The sequence below is a fragment of the Porites lutea genome, chromosome 7 (assembly GCF_958299795.1).
Source record: "Porites lutea chromosome 7, jaPorLute2.1, whole genome shotgun sequence".
NCBI lineage: Eukaryota > Metazoa > Cnidaria > Anthozoa > Scleractinia > Poritidae > Porites > Porites lutea.
The window spans coordinates 20098376-20121419 of record NC_133207.1 but is presented as its reverse complement, the minus strand read 5'-3'; the positions used below and the strand labels follow the sequence as shown (position 1 = coordinate 20121419).

The window sequence follows — 23044 nt, the reverse complement described above, 5'->3', positions numbered from 1 at the left end:
GTTTAACACGCCGGAATGACAAAATACACGGCTAGTTTCATGACGAAAATATGACTGCCTTATTCTGTTTGTTAGAACCATACGAGGTTCAGCGGATAAGCTCCCCGAACTCGGAGCTAAGGGCGAGATCTGCATTAAAAGAAAGCTTTAATTTCTGTACAAGAGTCTATAAAAGCCTCGGAGTGATGGGTCAGTTAGAGTTTTCCCCTCTGAAAAACCGAGCTGAAACTTTAAAAAATCGCCTCAAATTGGAAAAGTTAGGGTACCGACAGCAAGTAATGCACCATGGAAGTAATATAAGGGTATATGGTATTACGTTTTCTAATGCATATCGTAAATATACCCATACGCACTCTTGTATTTTCGCAATGACCGCTATTTCGAAACATCATCTCTAGTTTGTTGCACCCTGAGCTTGGGCACCTGCACGTGGCTTTATAGACAGCGTAGCTTTCCTAGCAGATCCTGACATATCATAAAATTTTTCTCCCTTTTAATCAGCCCACAACAGTTTTTATGTTGGCTATAAAGAGAGATCTTTTGAAGAGTTTTCATAAAGCCGCCCAAGTCCACATATCCTCTTTCAGCAGGCTCCAAAATATCCTCATGCACATGAACTTCTTATACTCTCCTAATAGTAAGATGAGCACCTTTTTAATCCTTGACTGCGAAATAGGGGCGAGCTTACCGCTCTTCTGGGATGACGATGACGCCAACAGAAGGCCGATATTCGTTATTGTCACTGCATGAAAGAAACGTTCACCGCGTAACAAACGCCTCCGAGCTCGAAGACGACTGTGACCTTTGCACTTTTATTACACTTTTTGTTTGAGTGTCAATGTATTTAGCACGAAAGTGCTAATTGGGGACACTATTTTTACGTCTCCTAATGGAGACGGGACCGCCATTTTACGTGGTCATCCGAGCCACGCGAAGGTCTAGCCCAGGGGGCCGCTTGCAGTGCAAAGGCAGTACCTTCATTTCGTCATTTTAAGACCCTGAGTAATGGTTCGGCCCCGGGAATCGAACCCGCGACCTCCTGTTCTGCAGTCAAACGCATTACCGACTGAGCTAATCCTGCCACAGTTAAATGTTGTCTTTGCGCCTTTGTAGTCGCTTATATCTCGCTCGTTTCTTTGCGGTCATTTGTTTTTTTCCCCTAAAGTGAAACCCATTTAAATTTCCTCAGCCAGCAAGACCTAGCACTGAAAAACAAAATGTAATAATACACCACGGAACGTAAAAAATTTAATGCACCGTTTCGGGGTTATGAGTACACGACGCTTGAATTTTGTCACCTAAACGTAAGAAGGATTACAATGGGGATAGAGCCTATATGGAGTAAAGATTCAAAATTGACACTTAGGTATGTCTATTTTTCACGCTAAAATCATTCAATTTTCGTTTTTTTCATATTTAGTGTGCTTTCGAGAGTCGAAGTAGCTTATTGCTTTTTTGGAGTCAGTTTTAGTTCTCAAAACAATTTCCTTTTCCTTTGCCATGGCTTTCCAATTCAGAGCCAAAGCAAAGGAAGATGAAATTCTAGCATCGAAAAAGCTCAAAGCACAAACGAGACAAACGAGGTCACGTATCCTTGTTTAGTGAAGTGAAACAAACACTAAAATAATAGTAGATACATGTTATAGTAGTTCTTCTGGACACCAAGGAATTGGTTCAGAAGTTAAATGTTACAATAATACAGGTCAACCTTCAACTTTATACTTGTTTGCTGATCTTTTTGGTGGACAAAAAAAGTTTTTGTAAGTTTACAATGTTTTTCTAACATTTCATTTATTTCCTCGACTGCTGAAAGGAACACTAATAAACTTCCGCGAAAACCTACAAGGTCTACATCGTCCCCGATTTTATGCTTCAGCATGTATTTTGATACAAAACGCATAAAAGGGTGCAAAAAAACTAGAATAATATGACATAAGTTTATTTTTTTTTCTCAAAATTTAGGTAATAAAATCTTAGTTTTTGGTAAAATGAAAGATAGGGACCAAGATGACGGCCATTCTGAATGACGTCATCAGCCATATAGGCTTAGTCTATCCAAATTATGAAAGCAGAGGTCAAACCAATTAACCCATTCGCTCCTGGAGATTTTGCCGAAGAACGCGTTTTGAAGCTAGTCGAGTGGTTTTCTGGTCACTGTCGTGCTATAAAGAGCTACAACTTACCACAAACCGGTTTACAGGTCGTACATTTCGCGACCTTCTGATCCAGATGCAAAAATATCAGCTTTCGAAGTTCGGGCATGCGCAGAAAGCAAAATTTCGAGATTTCGGTTTAAAAGTGACCCAGCAGTCTTGACTTTTACTTTTCGCTTTCTCTCCTCCCCACTTTTTTCGCTTTTCTTGCCTTATTTTTTTACTCTTGCTGGCATTTAGTAGGCTTCATTTTAGTGGGAATAGTTTTAGGAAAGCTTTTAGGATCTTAGGATTAGGTGAAAGGAAAGGTAGGTGAGCAATGGAACAAGATTTTCATGGAGATTTTCAGGTCAATGTTACATGGTTTTTTGCCTTTTTCTCCGGTGTTCTTGACTGAATTGTGCTCATTCTGGTATGGTTTGAAAGATCTCTTCACACTGCACAAGTTGGCGGACAAAGTTATCCTTGACCGTTAAAACTGATGACGTCACAAAGGGTAGAAAGGACGTGGATCCGCACGGGCGGTTACGGGTGGTTCAGGGGCGACTGGGTTAAGGTTGTCAGTCCGTGCCCACCCCCTTTGCACACGCGTGGTGCATGAAATATCTTGTGCGTCCGAGGGTGAATAGGCCATTTTCATGATGATGGCTTGACTACAATTACCAAAATTCATTTCAATTTTTTCTGTCTCACCGAAATCAATTCCGCTGAGCTTTAAACAACAATACTCCTAATTTGCACAAGAAAACAACAAACTGAAGTATTCTGGTAGTTGCAGTAAAATGACTTCATGGAGCAATTGTCCTTCGCTCGTCACGCAACTCCACTCAAAGAAATCGAGGGTTCGAAAAATAGGGAGTTAAAAAATGCAGTGACTGAGGTTAATCCAAGGGAATAGATTTTTTATTAACAACGATTTTGAGAAACATAAACATGTAAAAAGTAACGAGACAATGTTCCGACGCTTCGGCGACATCATGACGCCATTATCAAGGAATAGAAAAAATAAAAGTGCGAGTTCAAAAGGAGTTAAAGTACTCTAAATTTGCATGAATGAAAACAGCTAAACAAAGACCTTGGCACGGATTGAATCCATTTGCACGTTCAGAATAGATTTTTGGTTCGAAAAATCAAGTATTCGAAAAATCTCGATTCCGCAGTACCTTCAACTGTACTCTTGTTTGCTCTATTTCTTTATTACTATTTTTGCAGAAAAATTATAGCAAAAAGCTTGTTATAAGTTTACAATGTTTTACCAACATTTGTTTATTTCCGCGACTGTTGAAAGGAACTGACTGATTAACTTCCGCGGAAACCAACCTCATTCCGCATGCTAACCACTCTCCCCTCCCCTCCCCCACGTTCTTTAATTTACGTTTGTTTTTCTATCTTGCGTTACTTCTAGCTATAAGAAACTCGAGACATGGTATTCAAGGGGACTGAAACAAACCTTCCTCAGTACATGTTTATTGTACTTGTTATGCTAAACTGGTTACAGTCTTGTAAGTGGTTAACATATTGCTGACTCGAAGTTTCTATTTAACTTCCATCAACATTTTTATAGTTAAAGAAAGCTTTGCCTTACCCATTGTAAACTCATAGCATTCGATTAATCTTATGCATACTACTTATTATAACTATCCCGCATTGAGGCAGAAATAAACAAGAAGACAGCTGCTCAAGTAGATTAAGGCCTAGTTATAAGTCATTTATGGTTTTTATACAAATTTTCTTAGGAATGAAGCAAAGTAATCTAAACTTAATTACTTGGTCACCTGATCGACCACGCCCTGTATTGTTCGAAAACTGTAATCAACGATTCTCACCGCTTGCCAAACCTGCCGCACCAGTTTCTCTGTATAAAAAAGTTGACCCTAAAAAGTGTCTACGAAATCAACCCGGAATAGTTCGAAGCGTTACAATTGGCTGGTGCAGCTGGTCTTCATTGACTAGTGCTAGTCCTAGCTAAAATTTTCGTTAGGAGAAAGACGTTTATTGACCTAGTCTCATTCCGACCGTTTTTGCTAGAAGACCATTAGCAGTGGCGGATCCAGACCAAAGTGAGGCCCGAAGAGCCAAAACACTTTTTAGAGACTGGCCCTCCCCCTTATATAAGGGTCTGAATGACCGCCCCCCCCCCCCCTCCCCCCTATCTCGAGGTCTGGATCCGGTAAAAAGAGGGCGTGGCTGGTCATGTGATGCAGTTATAAACAATTTTTAAAGTCAAATTAGAAAATTTCTTGGTTATTCTTGGCCTTAAATTATTGTGGTTTTCAGTGTCACGCCATTCAAAATAGATCAAAATAAAACTCAAAACCGTTCAATAGTTAAAGTCCAGAATCTGGGAAACAAAGGAGCTAAATATCCAACCCCCTCGCCAAGATTCAGGTCAGAGGAATATTTCGTATACGAGATATCTGGAGAAATGTTTTGCCCAAATTTATGGAGATTTGTATGAAGACGCCATGCTAGTGCCCATCCGGATGGGCACCAACATGGCGGACGAAAACTAACAGAAAAAAATGTATCAAAGTTTTGTTACAAAAGCGTGAATTTATTCCTCGAGGAACTCATGAACATTAAAGCAATGATTTTTTAATACATGAACTGTTTAGATAACAAGATTCTCCGAAACAAGTCATTTTTTTTACCTACATGACAGCTCTCTCGGCCGTTATGCAAATGCCGCGTCACGCAAAAGCTTAGAAATTTAAGCGTACTCTATCACAAAACCAAGAACCCTTTCGAAGTGAAAATGTGTATGAAAATTAAAAACTGTAAAATCTTAGTAGGGTCGATGGTTTAGTACTTTAAATTTTAGTGACGTCATGAGACTACCCCGCTTAAAAATCATGACAAATGTGAAAAGACCCAGGCCCTAATCTTGCTTGAGTGAATTAATGTCGCCCCATGTAAGGTAATCCGGATTCCGGAATCAGCGAACTTTTTGCATGTGGAATCGGGAATCCTTGGCTTTGGAATCTGGAATTCTGCGAAAGGAAGCCGGATTCTGTTACCAGTTGGAATTCGGAATCCATGTTCCAGTGACAAAGAATCCAGAATCCAGTATCTGGAATCCGAAACCTACAGCGTGGAATCTTGGATTATCTTACATGGGGCGAATCAACAGGCTGCCTTTAGTCTAGATAGGCAACATGGGCACCCCAGGGATTAATTGTGCGCCATCCATTGTTGCTACCTCCCCAGCCATAATGTAGATAGAACTCGTAGTTGTAGGCTCTTCTCCAAGAGCACGCTGATTTGGTTTTCTTCCACCACCACCATCCAGTTTGCCTGCTGGTGCAATGACGATAACTTCTAACCTTTTCCCGGTATTTCGTTGCGACAGCCGAATGTCCGCCATCTTCCACGGGAAAGCTAAAGACTACCGGATAGTCCTTTTTGAGCCATTCAACACCTTTGGACTGAATCCAGGACCTGCTTCCATACTCCCTTCTTGCACCGCCGACACTCCTCTTTTTGCGTCTTTCGAGATAGCTGACGACTCGAGATCTGTAACCTTGTCGCGCGCGAAACCATGGGGCGATCAAATGCATTTTTTTTGTGTAGGTGGAACCCTCTCCTGTACTTGTACAGTATGTTTCGACCTGTAATCGAATGTCCTCCACGAAGCGCTGAACTGCATATGTCATCTTTAATGGGGCCATGATGTATCGATCTTTAAATAGCGATGAACTAAACTTGGATGAGTAAAACCTGTGTGCTAGTCTATCGTAGTACCCAAACACCTGAGCCCAGGCCACCGGACCGCATCCACTCCAGCAATCGCCACAGCACCTGTGTTGGTCATAGTCAGGGAAATTACTGCTTTCACCAGAAACTGATCCTGTACAAAATTTGCTACACGAAGATCTGCGAAACCGTTGAGAATGCAGATTAATTGCGAAGTACTTTTTAACTAGTTCATTTTCGCGTCCTTTTATTTCGATCACAAATCCAATCTCACGCCACTGTAAAGTGTTTCCCACGAAGGTGCGATTGCCATGTACCTCCAGCTGCAGATATGATAGATGGTTGGTTGTTTCCTTTATAGCTGATGGATTCACCTTGGAACTTCCGTTTAGAAGACAAACGTCAACAAGCACCTTGCAGAGTTTCCGCTGCCACTCTGATCTAGATTTGGGACGCATGCGCGTGTTACCGCCGCTTTTAATGTAAACGCCAACCGATCTGACGCGCTCACCTAGCGCCACTTTAACGATGGAGCCAGGCATAAGGACTTTCTCGTCAATTTCTTTCTTAAAACTTTTTCCCCCTTTTGTTAGAACTTCCGTGGTGACCCAGTCTGTCTGTGACCGCCTATGTGCTACCCTCTCTCGCCACATCCTCTTAAAATTGTCGACACTGTCTCTCACCATTTGATCCAGCTGTAGCCAGTCTTCAATCTGCATTGTTAAGCAAGATGGAGAACTTGGTTTAAGACATTCTACTGATTTAAAGAAATATTCTTCAGTAAAACCACAGTTTAAGAGGTCCGGCCTTGTACGGCGAGTGGCATCATTTAAAACGGCCGCCACCATTGATTAAATCAAAAGGTCTGATTAATCAAAATTATTTTTGAAAATGGGAATTTTTTATGGTCGAGGCTTAATATCATAATTAATCTTACCATCTTGCTGCTTTGCAGGTACTCATTTGTACCTTTTTTGCATATAAGAACGGCTTAAAAAAATGCGGATTTTGCTGTAAAATTACTTGAGTTTACGAGACTTTTGACGTCATAACTCTACCGTAAGCATAAAAATCGACTTTCACTATAGATTGCTGAAAAAATTAATGAAGGACGAGCTACTGCCGAAATTGGGGCCTCGGCTATATAACGTTCTGCAAAAAAATAAATCAAAGGCTGAAAACGTTTGTAGATTTTGAGTTTATTACAAACACAGGGGATAAGATATTATAACTTCAGCAAAGAGGATGCAACTGAATCGAAATTTGGCGCACATAAAGCCATCGTTTTAACGTTTTAAAGTATATTTAAAAAAAAAAGAAATCAATTAATAACATCTGTCTAATTCATTTTACACTTCACGTTTGGTATTACTGTAATTTGCACTTCAGTACAATTATGAGGACAAGCATCATTTTCATTGCCTTAATTTAACTTTGAATTATTCAAAACTTTCATTTTAATTTTCGAGTACATTAATTCTAAACGTAGAAAGTGAAGTATGTTTATCCTCTATCAGAAACGACAATTTATTTATCTAAATAAAGTAAATTCGCCAGGAATTCACCAATGTTTCAGCTTAATTTTGTCGCACGACGTGTCAAGTGACAATAATTATATGTTAAGACACAAGATGGCCTTGAGATTTACTTTTTGGGAAAATTTCATCTTGTTCTAGATATTCGAGTGGAGATATAGCAAATGTTTTATACATATAATCAGAACATACTGGTAACCAGTTGATTATTTTTCGTGAATCGAGGGATTTTGTGTCAAAGGTAATTTTAATTACATAGCTATATATGGTTATTTGAAGAAAAAAGGTTAGTATTTGATCAACCCCTTTATAGGGGTTCTGGTTTTAGCCTTGTCTAACCACTCTAAAAAAAACATCAGTAAATTAGACGGAAGTCTTACAACTTTTGATGACGTCATGTGAAACCAGCAACATTTGAATTTAGCAGGAGCCCATCAAATGGAGCCTCCATCTCCATTAATTTCTTGAGTCAACCCTTTCCCGAGTAGATTTATAAATAGAACGGCTTGTTTCCCGCGAAAAGTGTCATATTTCCGTGAGTCTCGTATGTCAGCGTGAAAAAAATGAAGTTGGATGAAGTCGAACTCAGAAGCCCGTCCTTCGACCGTTTTCCTTTTTTACTGTACTTCAATTTTTACAATTTTACAGCCGCTGGGATCTGGGTATCATAAAATAAAAGTTAATGAATTACCCGACTGAGACTGAGCATGAAGCGACAAAGGCATCTAACTGGGGATCATGGTAAGATTATCTTTGCGAGTGTTTTTTTTTCTCCGTCATGAATCCCACATTCAAGCAGGCACCTTGAAAAGAGTCGACGATTAAGCGTTCTGTGGACGATTTGGAACTTTTCGATGATCAGCGCCGAAAAAGTACCGGGATCATTTGATTTTTGTCATCACCGTGCAGTGGATTTCGCCAGTGCAAAAAAAGCGATGACCTAAGGAGCAACTATAAACGAGGAATGCTTCAGTTCCGAAATTTGAGAAATTGCAATCTTCCTTTACAACTGACTTGTATCACCATGAGAGCTGCCTGATAAAACTGGCACTTGAAAACTTGAACAGAAGACAACAGTTGCTCGACCGTGAAGCTAACTCAAAAGTAATTTGCTTACGGAGGAATTTGTGACATCACGCTACAGTCCAAAGAAAAACAAAATGGATTGCATGTATCTGCGCCAAAAGAATTATGACTGACGAACAGGACAATTCTCAGCAGTTAATGTGGAAGTTTTGGCTCAATTCTTTCCTTCGAATTCGCATCTGTAGATCACTATTTTGCGAGAAAACATTGGCTGGGCCTGGTGTTACAAAACATAGCAGGGAATCATCACACTAGCTGACGGACAAAACAACCACAAGGACTACAAGTATTTATTCAGATAAACGCATTTCGGAAAAAAAAAACCTTGAAAAACTAGAAATTTGATTAATATTGAGTCATTTAGCCGAAATAAGAACCTAACGCTCAAAAAAACGAATCCTGTCAGAACTGCAGACTGCAGGTAGTAGTTAATCATTATACATGTAACAGACAAGCTTCAGGGCCTCTTAATGTGAGACAAGCAACCAAAATTAAGATTAACATAGTCAGGGTTTAAAACTCTCCACAGTATAATCTACCCGCTAGAAAGAAAAGAAAGAAAATCTCTGAAGGATGAAAACGCTAAAGTCACGTTTCATTAGCTTATGATTGTGTTTGGCTTGTCAACACCGAATTTCCTACTGTTTGATTAAGTACAATAGCAGTGTCATTTCGTCGTTGTGATTGGCGCTTCCCACCGTCGGCGCGCGAAGTCTCCCCTGGGAACCGTTCTAATTATAAATCTACTCGGGAAAGGGTTGACTCCAAGGGCTTGTATGGGAGATGGAGGCTCCATTTGATGGGCTCCTGAATTTAGTCAAAATCATGTGCCCAAACCTCAGCCAATGGCAGTCCCTGTTTATTTGAATAAGAGTCGAGGAATATGACAGTTTTGTAATGTGATAATCCTACCTCGGCAACATCCGCTGTCCAGTTGTAACTCGCAGCCACAACAGTCCCATTGTCATTCTTACATATTGTCAGTCCCAATGGTGACAGGCGGTAAAACTTCTCACACTGCTGACCGTTCTCTTGAGCCTGTTGAATGAGTAGGTTGGTTGGTCTTGGGTCTGGGCCACTCTCTACTTCTCGAAAATCTCCGGTTTCACGCCCAGAGGAGAATACCACGTAGTCACTTCCGATGTCAATTTCGTAATACGCTACGTAATCTGGGTTAAGGTCCAGTCTATAGATTGGACGAGTGGGTCCAAGGTCATCGGACACATTAACTTGATTAAGATTTCTGTAGTCATCAATGTCACTGAGTTCTATTATGGAGTCAAAAACCTCATACGGTAACTGTATGGCGGTTATCCCGGATGCCAAGGCGATGGTGATTAAAAATGAAAAATAAGCTTGCAGGCTTTTTGACATCTTACCTTGAAGAGTAAATAAGTAAATAGCCGTTAATTAAAAACACTCAACAATCGACGTGCGGCTTTCTTCCTTGGAGGCCGAGGCTTCAACGATTCAGGCACAGCGTGATACGATAGTGAGCCCAATTTATGGCTTTTAGGAGGGGCAAAACCCAGATCAACTTGAATTGTAATTGTAAGTATTATTTGCTGGCTGCGTTTAAATACAACACGATGTACAAATTTAGTAGCGTCGAGGCATACTAAAAGAAAAAAACAGACTTCTGGTCGACGTTCGTCGCCTAAAAACACCTTTGCTTAAAACTTTTTATTAAAGCAGCAAGCAGCTCAGTTCAGAGGATTTTATACATGCAGCAATGTTGATTCAGGGGGACTTAAAATTAGCGAGTCATATAAGTTATTGTAGATTTTTTTTGTGTAACTATACACGCGTATAGCCTGCGACCGCAGACGTCAGTGCCGGATCCACACCTTGAGATAGGTTGGGGGGGGGGATGGGTGGTCTATGCCAAGAATTTTTTTGGAGAGAGGAAATAAGGGGGGTCCCTGGATCCGCCACTGGACGTAATTCCGGTCGTCGCTAACACGCGTAGTAAATCAATTCAGAAACATTTCGTCGAATATGATGTAAAAAGTAAATATCCTGAAATACTCGACCGTCGATAAACTAAAGTAGAAGGTGAAAAATGTTTAGCGAGTAAATCCTAGAAGGTAAAAGAAGAAAACTGGCCACCAAAAAGAAGTTTTGAGCTGGATCTGAATGTAGTTAAGCATAATCATTTCGATAACAATGGTATTGTTATCAAGAGACAACGGCATTGTCTCGAAAAAAATTATTTTTTCCTGAAGAGAAAATAAAAATTGAAACATTTTTTTAAAGAAAAAATGACTACCTGAACTCGAAATTCAAAAACACTATTCAAACTTTTCCGCTCAATTAAATTTATTCATTTCACGTTGCTGTCGTACCACGTACACATTTTTGTTTCCTTAAACCGGCCCCCCCTCTAGAAACGTTTTCTGAATCGATAAAAAAACGCCTAACTAACTGCTGGTCTAGGATAACTCTGAACTGCATCAACAATGTTTTTTATTGTTGTGATTTACATTTTGAATTTTCAGAGGATTAAGTTATTTCAAGGAAATGCGATGATTAATTTGCTACATTGAACATTTACTTTTTATCAGGGTCAAGTGGTTTTTGAAAAAGGTTGTTGTAAACTTACCTCATCTAATAAGCTACACTGAATGAAAGAACTCTGTCGTACAACCACGTAGCGGCTTTCAGGATTATTCCAAAGTTCTTCAGTCTCATATAAGTAAAAGATTCAAATGCCTATATGGCTTGGTCTTCAAGGACTTTTATATGTTTGGTCAGTATACTCTAACCAAAAGAGCACGTGATGCGGTTATTCCCAATTCTTCTTATGTTTTTGGCATTATTTAATATTTGTTTATGCAGCGACACTACACGCTGATAACCAGTTAGACTGAACGGAATTAGTAACTAAGGAAATAGCCACAAGCGAAAGCAAAACCACTAACATTGTCGCCTAGGCTCAAACAAGTCACGTTTTCAAATAATATTATTTAAAAAACCGCAGTGATTTAACGGAAGACGTATAGAACGTGCTTCGCTTTCAGAATAATTGCTCATGCCAAGAAACACCAATTTCGTTCTGAGAGTCTTTCGTATTTTCTGTCCTTACAATTTTGACCATATGCGTGATCCGCTGTCTAATTGTCCAACTTTGTACAAGAAGTGGAAATAAATTCTCTGCGACGCGCCCTTTTTTCACAACGACCAAACGATCTTTGACTAAACAGCCTTTGACGCTACTTATGAGAGAACGTAAGAAATTACAACGACTCAAAGCAAAAGTAAATGAGCTATGAAACTTCATAGTACTCCCAGTGGGGGCGGGGGGAGTGGGGGTACTCCCTTACTAAAGCCATGAATGTATGTGCCGCCTAACCGGGTAGGGTATTTGCGTCGTTTTGGTCTGAATACACCTTGCCCATTTTGGTCTGGAATCGGGTGTGGTTTTCGAGGGAACTACGGAGTGTATGAACGTATTTATCTTTACAATTCCAAATGAGTAAGAAGGAAAGATAATTTTTCTCACATCTCATATTCCATACAGTAGGTGACAGTAAAAACACTGCTTCAGTTCGATTTACACAGCTTTGATCTGAAAACATTCTCAGTTTCGAGAATAATTTATTCTAAACCATAAGAAAAGATTCAGTTAGAAGTTGGAATTTTTTCGCTATTTCTCTTTTACTCTTTACATACAGTTCATTTTATTTGCTGAAAAGGAAGCCTTAGAAATGAACAGGTTTGATCAATTCACGCTCGCGCGTTCTAGTCTTTTTTAAAACTTTATCCCCGGAAGGACATCGGTGAGCATAGGGAATAAGTCAGCACAGAATTTGATTGTCGGCGAATCCTGTAATCGTCCTTCGTTTGGCTAGTTTCAGGCTAGCCGTTGATTTATTCGTCTTGCTTGTTTGGGACTGTGTCTTATTGCCCCAAAGAGAGAGAAAAAGTGTCTGGAAAATTGTTTCCAATCAAAGATTTGTGAACTCTTGTCTGGCAAACTCTTCAATTGTTTATATATACACAATTATAATAACCTTATAACTTCATCTGAGCTTAACTAGTGTCTTTTGGTCCATCACTTTGGGGGGAGCAGGGATGGCGCAGTGGTGAGAGCACTCGCCTTCCACCAATGTGGCCCGGGTTCGATTCCCGGTGTCGACGTCATATGTGGGTTGAGTTTGTTGTTGGTTCTCTTCTCTGCTCCGAGAGGTTTTTCTGCGTGTACTCCGGTTTTCCCCTCTCCGCAAAAACCAACATTCTAAATTCCAATTCGATCCGGAATGCTCGAGCGTTTAATACATGAGCCCCGGGCTCGGGAGATTGGGCAACCACTCCTCACGCTGTCAAGCTTAAATAAAATTAATTTAATTTAATTTAATCACTTTCAAAACAACTGCTCCACAGAATGTCCCGATCACTGATAACACGTAACGCTAAAGAGGATCGTAGTATGCGGTTGCAAACAATAGAAACGTCATCATTGTCCACCGATTCCTCGCGGCCCCTGTTCAAGCATTTTTTCTGGCATACTGACTGTATATTTCAACTGTTAGTACTTTCCTAATATACGCGCGAATTACTAGGGTGCCTCCTCGGGATTTCGCCCAGAAGGATTTCGTCTTCTGGGCGAGATCCCCGCGGGGGCAATTATATGGCCTGAGCCATTGATTGATTAAAAACAAAAACTGGTGAGAGGATTGCTCTTAAAAAAACACGTCTCCTCAGTGAGTTGTACTCTTGTTAATAATCATTTTGATATCGATGGGATTGTTATCAAGAGACCACGGCATTGTCTCGAAAAAGTTATTTTTTCCAAGAGAAAATAAAAATTGAAACTTTTGTTTAAAGAAAAAATGACGACCTGAACTCGAAATTCAAAAACACTATTCAAACTTTTTTGCTGTATTAAATTTATTCATTTGTATACATTGCTATCGTACCACGTACACATTTTTGTTTAGCCTTAAACTCTCTAGAAATGTTTTTTGAATTGATAAAAAAAAGCCTAACTAACTTCTGGGGTAGGATATCTCTAAACTGCATTTACAATGTTTTTTACTGTTATGATTTGCATTGTTTTTCCTAATTCTTCCCATGATTTTGGCATTATTTAATATTTGTTTATGCAGCGACACTACACGTTGATAACCAGTTAACTAATTCCGTTCAGTCTAACTGGTTATCAACGTGTAGTGTCGCTGCATAAACAAATATTAAATAATGCCAAAAACATGGGAAGAATCAGGAAAAACCGTATCACGTTCAAAAAGGGGATATGTCAAGCTATTTGCTAGCTTTTTAACAAGCTAAAACGTGTCTTAGCATCAATTCGCAATTCCAAAAATAATGGTTCAGTTTTGTTATTTAAGGCTATATGTTTAGTCATTGAAATTGTTTCCCGTTGTCTGATGCAAAGAATAGCAAGGATTGACATGGACTGAAACGTAAAAGTTGGCAATGCTGGAAGGCTATGCCTTCAATATCACCAAAAATATATTATGGTTAGCGCTCCACGATGAAATATGTTTGATATTTTTTCCGTACTACTCTACAGAAGCATTTTGCCTATGGGTATAAAGGCACAAAGTTATGACTTTAACACAGAATTGACCTAAAACAGCAGTGTTAATCCTCGTGTCATTAACCCCTTTTAAGTTGCACGCACAAAATTTGGGGTTAGAAATTTTATACTATAGTTAGTTTGATCCATGATAATAGCGAAAGGTAACTTAAAAATTCCAAAATTGATGTTTTGTTATGTTACAGTTCGATCGAACGGTGAAATCGCTCACTTTTTTTCACCCTTCCGTCAAATTATGTTTCTGATGTGCAAAGTCGAGACGTCGGAGTGATATCTAGTTGTTATTTTCGGCTTTTAGCAATAAAATACGTTGGAACCTTAAGCTGCGAGGAACATATTTCTTTTCACGTGATGAGTCCGTAGCATAGCCACAAGCGAAAGCAAAACCACTAACATTGTCGCCTAGGCTCAAACAAGTCACGTTTTCAAATAATATTATTTAAAAAACCGCAGTGATTTAACGGAAGACGTATAGAACGTCCTTCGCTTTCAGAATAATGTCTCATGCCAAGAAACACCAATTTCGTTCTGAGAGTCTTTCGTATTTTCTGTCCTTACAATTTTGACCATATGCGTGATCCGCTGTCTAATTGTCCAACTTTGTACAAGAAGTGGAAATAAATTCTCTGCGACGCGCCCTTTTTTCACAACGACCAAACGATCTTTGACTAAACAGCCTTTGACGCTACTTATGAGAGAACGTAAGAAATTACAACGACTCAAAGCAAAAGTAAATGAGCTATGAAACTTCATAGTACTCCCAGTGGGGGCGGGGGGAGGAGGGGTACTCCCTTACTAAAGCCAAGAATGTATGTGCCGCCTAACCGGGTAGGGTATTTGCGTCGTTTTGGTCTGAATACGCCTTGCCCATTTTGGTCTGGAATCGGGTGTGGTTTTCGAGGGAACTACGGAGTGTATGAACGTATTTATCTCTTCAATTCCAAATGAGTAAGAAGGAAAGATAATTTTTCTCACATCTCATATTCCATACAGTAGGTGACAGTAAAAACACTGCTTCAGTTCGATTTACACAGCTTTGATCTGAAAACATTCTCAGTTTCGAGAATAATTTATTCTAAACCATAAGAAAAGATTCAATTAGAAGTTGGAATTTTTTCGTTATTTCTCTTTTACTCTTTACATACAGTTCATTTTATTTGCTGAAAAGGAAGCCTTAGAAATGAACAGGTTTGATCAATTCACGCTCGCGCGTTCTAGTCTTTTTTAAAACTTTATCCCCGGAAGGACATCGGTGAGCATAGGGAATAAGTCAGCACAGAATTTGATTGTCGGCGAATCCTTTAATCGTCCTTCGTTTGGCTAGTTTCAGGCTAGCCGTTGATTTATTCGTCTTGCTTGTTTGGGACTGTGTCTTATTGCCCCAAAGAGAGAGAAAAAGTGTCTGGAAAATTGTTTCCAATCAAAGATTTGTGAACTCTTGTCTGGCAAACTCTTCAATTGTTTATATATACACAATTATAAGAACCATATAACTTCATCTGAGCTTAACTAGTGTCTTTTGGTCCATCACTTTGGGGGGAGCAGGGATGGCGCAGTGGTGAGAGCACTCGCCTTCCACCAATGTGGCCCGGGTTCGATTCCCGGTGTCGACGTCATATGTGGGTTGAGTTTGTCGTTGGTTCTCTTCTCTGCTCCGAGAGGTTTTTCTCCGGGTACTCCGGTTTTCCCCTCACCGCAAAAACCAACATTTCTAAATTCCAATTCGATCCGGAATGCTCGAGTGTTTAATACATGAGTCCCGGGCTCGGGAGATTGGGCAACCACTCCTCACGCTGTCAAGCTTAAATAAAATTAATTTAATTTAATTTAATCACTTTCAAAACAACTGCTCCACAGAATGTCCCGATCACTGATAACACGTAACGCTAAAGAGGATCGTAGTATGCGGTTGCAAACAATAGAAACGTCATCATTGCCCACCGATTCCTCGCGGCCCCTGTTCAAGCATTTTTTCTGGCATACTGACTGTATATTTCAACTGTTAGTACTTTCCTAATATACGCGCGAATTACTAGGGTGCCTCCTCGGGATTTCGCCCAGAAGGATTTCGTCTTCTGGGCGAGATCCCCGCGGGGGCAATTATATGGCCTGAGCCATTGATTGATTAAAAACAAAAACTGGTGAGAGGATTACTCTTAAAAAAAACACGTCTCCTCAGTGAGTTGTACTCTTGTTAATAATCATTTTGATATCGATGGGATTGTTATCAAGAGACGACGGCATTGTCTCGAAAAAGTTATTTTTTCCAAGAGAAAATAAAAATTGAAACTTTTTTTAAAGAAAAAATGACGACTTGAACTCGAAATTCAAAAACACTATTCAAACTTTTTTGCTGTATTAAATTTATTCATTTGTATATATTGCTGTCGTACCACGTACACATTTTTGTTTAGCCTTAAACTCTCTAGAAACGTTTTTTGAATTGATAAAAAAGCCTAACTAACTTCTGGGGTAGGATATCTCTAAACTGCATTTACAATGTTTTTTACTGTTATGATTTGCATTGTTTTTCCTAATTCTTCCCATGTTTTTGTTTTGTTTATGCAGCGACACCACACGTTGATAACCAGTTAACTAATTCCGTTCAGTCTAACTGGTTATCAACGTGTAGTGTCGCTGCATAAACAAATATTAAATAATGCCAAAAACATGGGAAGAATCAGGAAAAACCGTATCACGTTCAAAAAGGGGATATGTCAAGCTATTTGCTAGCTTTTTAAAAAGCTAAAACCTGTCTTAGCATCAATTCGCAATTCCAAAATTAATGGTTCAGTTTTGTTATTTGAGGCTATATGTTTAGTCATTGAAATTGTTTCCCGTTGTCTGATGCAAAGAATAGCAAGGATTGACATGGACTGAAACGTAAAAGTTGGCAATGCTGTAAGGCTATGCCTTCAATATCACCAAAAATATATTATGGTTAGCGCTCCCCGATGAAATCTGTTTAATATCTTTTCCGTACTACTCTACAGAAGCATTTTGTCTATGGGTATAAAGGCACAAAGTTATGACTTTAACACAGAATTGACCTAAAACAGCAGTATTAAATCCTCGTGTCATTAACCCCTTTTAAGTTGCACGCACAAAATTTGGGGTTAGAACTTTTATACTATAGTTAGTTTAATCCATGATAATAGCGAAAGGTAACTTAAAAATTCCAAAATTGATTTTTTGTTATGTTACAGTTCGATCGAACGGTGAAATCGCTCACTTTTTTTCACCCTTCCGTCAAATTATGTTTCTGATGTGCAAAGTCGAGACGTCGGAGTGATATCTAGTTGTTATTTTCGGCTTTTAGCAATAAAATACGTTGGAACCTCAAGCTGCGAGGAACATATTTCTTTTCACGTGTTGAGTCCGTAGCATAGCCACAAGCGAAAGCAGCGAAAGCAAAACCACCAACATTGTCGCCTAAGCTCAAACAAGTCACGTTTTCAGATAATATTATTAAAAAAACCTCAGTGATTTAGAAATATTACAAGGTATAGTTTTAACGGAAGACGTATAGAACGTGCTTCGCTTTCAGAATAATTGCTCATGCCAAGAAACACCAATTTCTTTCGCAGAGTCTTTCGTCTTTTCTTTCCTTACAATTTTGACCATATGCGTGATCCGCTGTCTAATTTTCCAAGTTGTACAAGAAGTGGAAATAAATTCTCTGCGACGCGCCCCTTTTGTTCACACCGACCAAACCATCTTCAATTGTTTATATATACACAATTATAAGAATCTTTTAACTTCATCTGAGCTTAACTAGTGTCTTTTGGTCCATCACTTTTAAAGCAACTGCTCCACAGAATGTCACTGATAACACGTAACGCTAAAGAGGATCGTAGTATGCGGTTGCAAACAATAGAAACGTCATCATTGCCTATCGATTCCTCGCGGCCCCTGTTCAAGCATTTTCTGGTATACTGACTGTATATTTCAACTGTTAGTTCTTTCCTAATATACGTGCGACTTGCTAGGGTGCTTCCTCGGGATTTCGCCCAGAAGGAGTAACCCCTAAGAGTAACCCCTTGGGGTATAGGAGACGCATTTGGCCTTGTTGCTTTAGTGACCAAGTGTGCGTATCCTCGGCCTACGATGACCGCCATGAAACTTTGATCTGAATAAAGTTGACAAAAGAGCAATATCTGCCTTTCTTTATTCCAGGACAATGGGGACAACAGAAACAACAATGACAACAGAAACAACAAGGACAACAGGGACGACTGGGACAACCAGGACAATTATAGGGCCAACCAAAAACATCACGGACAACAGGCACAACCGGGACAACTAGGACAACAGGCACAACCAGGACAACAGGGACAACCGGGACAACTAGGACAACAAGGGCAACAGGGACAACCAGGACAATTATAGGGTCAACCAAAAACAACACGGACAACAGGCACAACCAGGACAACAGGGACAACCGGGACAACTAGGACAACAGGCACAACCAGGACAACACGGACAACAGGCACAACCAGGACAACAGGGACAACCGGGACAACTAGGACAACAGGCACAACCAGGACAACCGGCACAACCAGGACAACTGGGACAACCGGGACAACTAGGACAACAGGCACAACCAGGACAACAGGGACAACCGGGACAACAGGAACAACAGGGACAACCAGGACAATTATAGGGCCAACCAAAAACAACACGGACAACAGGCACAACCAGGACAACAGGGACAACCGGGACAACTAGGACAACCAGGACCAGAAGGACAACCGGGACAACTAGGACAACAGGCACAACCAGGACAACCGGCACAACCAGGACAACTGGGACAACCGGGACAACTAGGACAACAGGCACAACCAGGACAACAGGGACAACCGGGACAACTAGGACAACCAGGACAAAAGGGACAACCGGGACAACAGGGACAACAGGGACAACAGGAACAACAGGGACAACCAGGACAATTATAGGGCCAACCAAAAACAACACGGACAACAGGCACAACCAGGACAACAGGGACAACCGGGACAACTAGGACAACCAGGACCAGAAGGACAACCGGGACAACTAGGACAACAGGCACAACCAGGACAACAGGGACAACCAGGACAACTAGGACAACCAGGACCAGAAGGACAACCGGGACAACTAGGACAACCAGGACAACCAGGACAACCGGGACAACCGGGACAACTAGGACAACCAGGACAACCAGGACAACCGGAACAACCAGGACAACTGGGACAACCGGAACAACCAGGACAACTGGGACAACCGGGACAACTAGGACAACTGGGACAACCAGGACAACCAGGACAACTGGGACAACTGGAACAACCAGGACAACTGGAACAACCAGGACAACTGGAACAACCAGGACAACTGGGACAACTGGAACAACCAGGACAACCGGGACAACTGGGACAACTGGAACAACCAGGACAACCGGGACAACCAGGACAACCGGGACAACCGGGTCAACCGGGACAACTGGGACAACCGGGACAACTAGGACAACCAGGACAACCGGGACAACTGGGACAACTGGAACAACCAGGACAACCAGGACAACTGGGACAACTGCAACAACCGGGACAACTAGGACAACCAGGACAACCAGGACAACCGGAACAACCAGGACAACTGGGACAACCGGAACAACCAGGACAACTGGGACAACCGGGACAACTAGGACAACTGGGACAACCAGGACAACCAGGACAACTGGGACAACTGGAACAACCAGGACAACTGGAACAACCAGGACAACTGGAACAACCAGGACAACTGGGACAACTGGAACAACCAGGACAACCGGGACAACTGGGACAACTGGAACAACCAGGACAACCGGGACAACCAGGACAACCGGGACAACCGGGTCAACCGGGACAACTGGGACAACCGGGACAACTAGGACAACCAGGACAACCGGGACAACTGGGACAACTGGAACAACCAGGACAACCAGGACAACTGGGACAACTGCAACAACCAGGACAACTGGAACAACCAGGACAACTGGGACAACTGGAACAACCAGGACAACCGGGACAACTAGGACAACTGGAACAACCAGGACAACCAGGACAACTGGGACAACTGCAACAACCAGGACAACCGGGACAACCAGGACAACCGGGACAACCGGGACAACCAGGGCAACTGGGACAACTGGAACAACCAGGACAACCAGGACAACTGGGACAACTGCAACAACCGGGACAACCGGGACAACTAGGACAACTGGGACAACCGGAACAACCAGGGCAACTGGGACAACTGGAACAACCAGGACAACTGGAACAACCAGGACAACCAGGACAACCGGGACAACCGGGACAACCGGGACAACTAGGACAACCAGGACAACCGGGACAACCGGGACAACCGGGACAACTAGGACAACTGGGACAACTGGAACAACCAGGACAACCAGGACAACCAGGACAACCGGGACAACCAGGACAACCAGGACAACCAGGACAACCAGGACAACCAGGACAACCGGGACAACCAGGACAACCAGGACAACCAGAACAACCGGGACAACCAGGACAACTGGGACAACCGGGACAACTGGGACAACTGGAACAACCAGGACAACCGGGACAACCGGGACAACCGGGACAACCAGGACAACTGGGACAACCGGGACAACTAGGACAACCAGGACCAGAAGGACAACCAAGACAACAAGGACAACCGGGACAACTAGGACAACCAGGACAACAAGGACAACCGGGACAACTAGGACAACCAGGACAACAAGGACAACCGGGACAACCAGGACAACAAGGACAACCGGGACAACTAGGACAACCAGGACAACAAGGACAACTGGAACAACAGGGAGGACCAGGACTAGGACAACCAGGACAACAGGGACAACAAAAACAACAAGGACAGAAATGACAACGGGGACCACAGAGACAACAGGGACAACAAATTATTCACCTATGTGTTTTATGTGTTTAAAGCCAAGTACATTTTTAATAAGGGCTTTTACACAAATCTTAAGTCATCGTGTTCGTAAGGAAACACGCTCTGTACTTAAAAGTACAGTGCGTGTTGCAATAAAGAATACCGCATTACTTTGAGCTTTTGCGTGTGCTTGGGTGTGGGTTTCTCTGTTTATCCTGGGGTAAGGGTCTTTCCGTCGTAATTTTTCCCCAGATCCAACGTGAGTACTGCGCTCCGTGGTCCTTTTGCATCTCTAAGTAGCCTGCGGACGTACTGTTATCAGGCATGTGAAGTTGCTCGTCCTGGTCGGGAACTTCGTCTATCTCATTTTTTTCTCTTGCGGGTTGTTTCTTTATTGTGTAATATCTCTTTGTTTCCGTTTCCCTTCTCTTCGGTTAACGAAGATAGCGATTAAGAGTAAGTGCTAATTAATGGAGAGGAAAGCGGAAATTTTGCAACCTAAAATATCCCAATCGTTGGTTAATGTAGACTGGGATGGAAACGAGAGTTGAATGTGCATTGGAAACATGTTTTTTTGACGGATGTTCTGCCACTGATTGGGGCGTTAAGGTCAAGGGTCCCTGATGAATTCATTGCTGGTGGCCTACATAAAGAAAATTCCACATGCCTGGGAATTGTTTCTTAAGCCCCCGATGGCAGACCCTTGGCTGCTGTGTCTGTCATAACGTAGATATTTTCCTGTTCCATGGACCGTTCTCCGGCTCGGAGTTGTTGTCTTATGGGAATAGTTCTTGGTTCGGATATCTTTTCCGCCCTGTAACAACGATAGGGAAAGTTTCTCGTCAATGCATAAGCTTACAGGCTGCCCAAACAGGCTGAATGTGTACTCCGTAGCCTTACGCCAACGGCTAGCAAGTGAACACTTCACGCCTCATGGTTTCCGCATAGGGTTGGTAATCTCAATGGCTCTGATGGGTCTACATCTCCATGAAATTATGGATCTTGTTGGCCAGAAAGAAGGGACATAGCCTTGCCCTACATCACATTGAAACAAGTGGTAGACCCGGTAGGTGCGTCTGCAAAGTTGACAGATCTTTGTTTTGATACTGGTAAGGGCTACAAACGCTTTGATACTTTGAAGGGTTTCTATCAGACCTTCTGGGCTGAATGTCTTAAAAGCAAGAAAAAAAAACAGAGTGTATTATGTAACTTAAAACTCTTGAATCGTGAGGAGTGTTAAGTTGGTAATAGTAAAGAAATAAATGTAACGTAGTGTAAGGGAGTTCTTTGACAGGGTTAGCTCACTAGCGGTAGTATACCAGGACTCTGACAAAGCTTGGATACTTTCCTTCTTTTATTAATGTCCGTCACCAACTACTACAGCTCAGCAACTAATAGCGACCTGTGCCAAATACTGGCAACTTATATTAGTAAAACGTAGGTACGTTCAGGCTTGCTGACCATGAGAGTTTACGAACGCCCTTCTTAGTAACTTATGCGAACTTCCTGTTGATCACAAAAGTGGGTAAAAACAAGCTCATAAGATTGAACCTTCAAGCACTAGGAAACCAATAAACTGGCTTGACAACTAAACCCACAAGGCTCTAAGTTACACCCAAACAGGAACTCCGATGTAGATAACAATCAAGGTCAGCTATGGTGCCAAAACGAACCCACAAAGACTGACAATCAAGCTTAATTAAACCTCAATATAAAAGACAGTTATGTCGATTATGTCGACAAACCCATTAAAAAGGTAATGACATCAAACAAAACCTGATAACAGAATTACGGATTAACCTTGATCTTAAAACCTAAATATAACGAAACCCTAAGCACGAACGAAAACTCAGGAACAAAGAAACTATCGTTAAATATCTTAATGATAATGACTTTTAAAACAGACACAAAATTACTTCACAACAATTTTTTCCATTTGATTTGGAGGATTGGGATAAGGAATGGGGAGAGAGGTCGGTTCCCGAGAGCGTTGTCGGGTTGATTGGGTCCTCATATGGTGGTGTACAGTTTAATGCCTTGGGGAAGACTAGATTGATTCCCCATAGGGATAAATATTATACTATTCACTTCATCACAAGGCTGTCATT

At 41.5% G+C, this 23044-nt stretch overlaps 1 protein-coding gene across 1 annotated transcript; it reads right to left on the bottom strand.

The window, feature by feature from the left end:
- Positions 1 to 4331: 4331 nt before the first annotated feature.
- Positions 4332 to 11257, bottom strand: LOC140943820 (uncharacterized). The gene is made up of 3 exons (XM_073392931.1): positions 11070 to 11257; positions 9380 to 9846; positions 4332 to 6559 (listed from the first exon to the last, which is right to left on the bottom strand). Exons 2-3 carry the CDS (start codon positions 9839 to 9841, stop codon positions 5291 to 5293), a joined length of 1731 nt encoding a protein of 576 aa, XP_073249032.1. The 5' UTR covers positions 9842 to 9846; positions 11070 to 11257; the 3' UTR covers positions 4332 to 5290.
- Between the last annotated feature and the right edge of the window lie 11787 nt (positions 11258 to 23044).